This window comes from Entamoeba invadens (assembly GCF_000330505.1).
Source record: "Entamoeba invadens IP1 unplaced genomic scaffold scaff_1105074724957, whole genome shotgun sequence".
Classification (NCBI taxonomy): Eukaryota; Evosea; order Mastigamoebida; family Endamoebidae; genus Entamoeba; species Entamoeba invadens.
This window is the reverse complement of record NW_004191594.1, coordinates 216,423-221,126: the sequence shown is the minus strand read 5'-3', so window position 1 is coordinate 221,126 and position 4,704 is coordinate 216,423. Positions and strand designations below refer to the sequence as shown.

At 30.8% G+C, this 4,704-nt stretch overlaps 1 protein-coding gene across 1 annotated transcript; it reads left to right on the top strand.

The window, feature by feature from the left end:
- Positions 1–935: 935 nt before the first annotated feature.
- On the top strand, positions 936–4,704 carry EIN_376940 (hypothetical protein; the record flags this gene model as incomplete). The annotated part of the gene is made up of 2 exons (XM_004182787.1): positions 936–4,250; positions 4,326–4,704. Coding segments are annotated over 2 exons (3,694 nt in total), but the record flags the coding sequence as incomplete, so codon positions are not given.

The following is a 4,704-nucleotide window of genomic DNA, read 5'->3' as shown; positions in this document are numbered from 1 at the left end:
TATCTCTATATATTCGAAATAATTTAATTAATTCAAACTTATCAGAAAGCAATACTCTATTGTATGATCTTTTGACTTGTGTAATATTTGTTACATTCTTTTTTGGTCATCCTCTTTTTCTTCTTTCAGATTGTGGTGGTATAAAAGGAATAATACGCCGTGATTCCACAACTTCAACTTGTAGAAGTTGTGGAGAGTTTTCTATATAATCGCTTTGAACAATTGGATCTCTTGCATCAAGATATGTGAGTGAACGAGACATTTGATTATTATTTAAATCAAAGTTGTTTTTGTAGTTCAAATAACTTAAAGAAAAAACAATGTAAACACATCTTTTGTAATATTTTATGTTTATTTGTGTTTATTTTATTTTTTGTTTAAAATAACGGGAAGTTTCCGTAATTAACGACATTTATATATTTATAAAATAATCTGTCACAAGTGTTAAAAATCATAAACTTTTTCAAAATATTATTGGTCACTTTCTTATAGATTGCATCATTTCTGAGAAAAATCCATCACTTTTGATATAATTTCCCATCATTTTTTACCATAAATCATCATTTTTTACGATTATTTATCACTTTTATAAAAAATACTCATAATTTTTCAAACAAATTACTATCACTTCTCAATTAATTCATCATTTTTATCAAAAATGTTGTACATTTTATAAAAATCATATCACTTTCATAAAAAATACTATCACAAGTAGACCTAATTCGACTGTAATAACTATAAAAAATGATGACGTGGGTATTTTTGTGAAAAAAATGAAGAAACCAATAATTCAAAAACATATTCCAAATTTTAAGTAAATTTAATTATATATAAAAACTATATTAGAACCAACTTGTTGAGTTATCTCATAACTAAAATACTTTATTTTTACTTTAATCGTATAAAAAGATTCTACTAAAAAAACTCAAAAACAAATGTCTTCAGCAATCGACTCATTCATTGAGTCACTAAGTGATGTGAATATATTTGTTAATTCATCTGATTTAGAGGTGTTCATTCTTTCAACACAATTTTCGACATCACAGATGAACTCTTTAGTCAACTTAATTGCAACCAAAATTTGCGAACATGACAATTTGAAAAAGAACGAGAACAAAAGTGTGAATAAAATTATCACAGCCCTTGCGAAACGATTGGATCCATTCGTTGATTACTTTCCACTTGGAACTTCAAAAGATTTTTTTTGTAATATCAAACTCTCAGAAAAGCACAAGAAATTGATTGAAGTATTAAACAACTGGGGTATCCAAGTATTCTTACCGTTCTTCGATGAGTCCAAATTTATTGAACTTGTCAGAAACTCCAATATCAATTTAAACAAGAAAATATCGATTTTGACGAACTTCGTGTTTGAAGACAAAACACTTGAAAAAACGTTTTTTGAATCACAGAAGAAAATCACTTATTCCATGTGCAGGCACTTCGACGAGATCAAAACACTCCAAAACATCGACGAGAATTATTTTGGAACAAATGAGCGATGGGACGGTATTTTCTTGGCAATTTATTTAACACGAAGAAAAGAACTAATGCGAGTTAGTGTTGTAAATAGAATTTTTGAGAAATTCACACAAAACTCGTTTATGGCGTTTTTCGATGTTTTGTCCTCAAACAGAAATACAAGTGATGTTACCAAATACTTACATGATACCAATATCGTTGATTGTGTTTTTAAAATTGTTATATCGAAAAATTGCAAGTCCAAGAATAATTTGATGTATTTCATAGCCGACGTGTTGCCAGACAAAACTTATGAAATCGTGACAAATTATTCTCAATTGGTTGAAAACGCGACATCAACATTATTCAACACTGTTTTAGAGTTCATGAAAATATTAGTGATTTTACTTGAAAAATTTGATTCAATCGAAGACTCCCGTTGTGATGATCTACTTGGTGTGGTTCTCAACTTTTTAAACCAAAATTGTAATTTCAATACAGCAAAATTGTTCTCGACTTTGGTACTTGTCAGCCCAAAATATATCAAACAAAGAACAGACGTTTTTGAGACTTCTATTATCAACTTCGTTACGTTAATTGCAAAGACACAATATTGTTGCAAAAGAAATCAAGGCCTGTTAAAAAACGCATTTTGTGTCATCGCACAATTCGCAAATGAAAATTTGAACAAAACAATCGGCAAAAAGGTCTTTGAAGTGTGCGCAGAAGAGCACAACAAAAATAATTTGTTGCACATATTTGATGGTATGAAGTGTTCCCAGAAGTACTCCAAAGTGGTTTCTAAGTTGTGTTTTTCCAAAATTTCAGAGGAAAACACTGAAACATTATCAAAAGTATATTTAGACCTTTTAACCACAACACTAAACACTAAAATTGCATTTGAGAATTTGGATAAATTTACACAAATATTTGGGATGTGTTCTGCTAAAACAAATCGTGAAGCTCTTAGAGCAATGAGGCGGTTAGTTGGTAATTATTACAGGATGTTAGAAAACCAAATTTCACATGAAATAGTTGGGACAACAGAAACACCAAAGCTTTTGGAGATTTCAAAACAGTTTATAGACAAAACTGTTTTGATTCCTTTCCAGAATTTAACGGCATTCTTAGAAAAGGAAAATGTCCAACAAAGTGGTGTTGTTGATTTACTTCGAAAAGTGTATTTACCACACCAATTGCTTTCTTTTATTAACACCACCCAACAACTACCATTACTTGAAATACTTTCTCAACTTATATCAAAAGTATATACACATCTCAGTAACAATTATAAACAAACGAAACAGTCAAAACCATTAATCGAGTTCTTGAACATTCTCCAATCGTTTATTAAAAAAGACCAAACACTGAAAATATCGTACTTCAATGCACGTTTTGTTTCTAAGGAAATCAGAGACTTGATGAATGAAAGATGCGTTCAAAAAGACTTTGAAAACGTGAAGAACAACAGCGGTTTTTTACTAATAACTTCAGTTTATATCAACACTACACTGCTTTTGAACGAAACAATTCGACAATTATTGGTGTCTCAAAAGCAGTTCAAACGACTTACCATCGACTTTCCAAACTCAGAGAACGAAAAAACGATTCCATCATTATTACCAATTGTCTTGGATAACATCAACTTTGTTAAATTCACTTCTTTTATCAAATTGTTGATGAACAACACCCTCATTAACTGCGAACAAGTTTCAATTGTTATATGCAATCTCTTCAATTCTGTATTAGACAAAACACAAATTCTTCCATTGTGTAATGTGTTTGCAACCAACATGTTCCTCACATTTTCTGTTGCCAATGCCCTCTCGAAAACCGTTTCAACCTATTTAAAGAACAACAAAGAAAGTATAGACAACTCTCAAGCAGAAGCATTTATAAGAACGTTATTCAGTGTTATTGAAAACACAAGCGGTGTCGTCAAAAATATTTTATACACAATTGTCACAGAAGTTATAAACGTTGTCTGTTCTCGTTTTGAAATAGTTACATTTAACGAAAATGAAACAGATAGTGTAATACGTCGTAACATGGTCTTTTTAAAATACAGAAAATATGATGAAATATTTCCTTGCTTGAACGCCAAGACAACGAAAGGTGCGATGTCTGATAACATTAAAAAAATGGTGACAACTCATTTCACTCTTTCTAATATCAAACTTCTTCTCTTGTCGTGGTACTCCACAAATCACATGTCGTTTAGCAAAGTCGAGAAAAACGTGTTTTCACTCTTTTTCGCATTGATTCCTTTTAATGAACTGCAGAAGGCAATAACTGAGTTTGAAAATGAGAACGAGCGAGGAGACTTTAAAGGGGAAATTTTAATATCATTGAGCACTTTCTGTTATTTACTTCCACAAACAGAACAAACAACATGCGAAAAATTCATTGTGACACATTTTGCAGAAACTGCGCAAAACATCGAGTCAGAGCACCAAAGTGCATTCTTGAAAAGATTCATGAAGGGTGATATTAAAATAGTTCATAAATGTTTTGAAATGATAACACGTGGGTGTGAAGAGCAAATATATGGAAAGCTTCAAATGGAATTCATATTAAAAGAACTCTTAGACTCCCCAAATGAAGAAGTTATTATTAAACTATTAAAGAACAAAGAGTTTACTATATTCAGTTCCACTCAATTTAAAACACTTTTGAATTCACTTTCAAAGAAACGGGAGAATGAAGTTCTTATTTACAACATCGCTCAAATCATTGAATATAGACCATTGACTGCACTCCCAACCCAAATTGATCCAATTTTGGAAATAGTTAGTTATTCATTCTCTTCGGTAAGAGAAAACAACATCACTCTATTTTTTATGTTGATAAAGAAAATAATACAGTTCTTGCCTTTTGAACACTCGAACACCATTTTACCGAACAATATTTATATACAAAAAAGTGTGATTACCAACTTCGTGAAAGGGGTATTGGAAGTTTTTAACAATACATCAAAAAATGGAAAAGTGTTTATTGCCCACTTACTCCAAAACATTGAAAACACTGAAGTGATTTATCAAATACCATTAAATGTCTTGTTTGAAAATTCTGATCTTAAAACAAGAAATGCAATTGGCGAGACACTCGAAAAGATAGTGAAGAACACAAAGAATTATGACGTGTGCCAATTTTCAATGGACAAAAATAGTGATATCGTCAAAGAACATATCAACACTATCAAGGCAAGAATTGTGCTGAGACAAGGAGATATACTTCTAACTG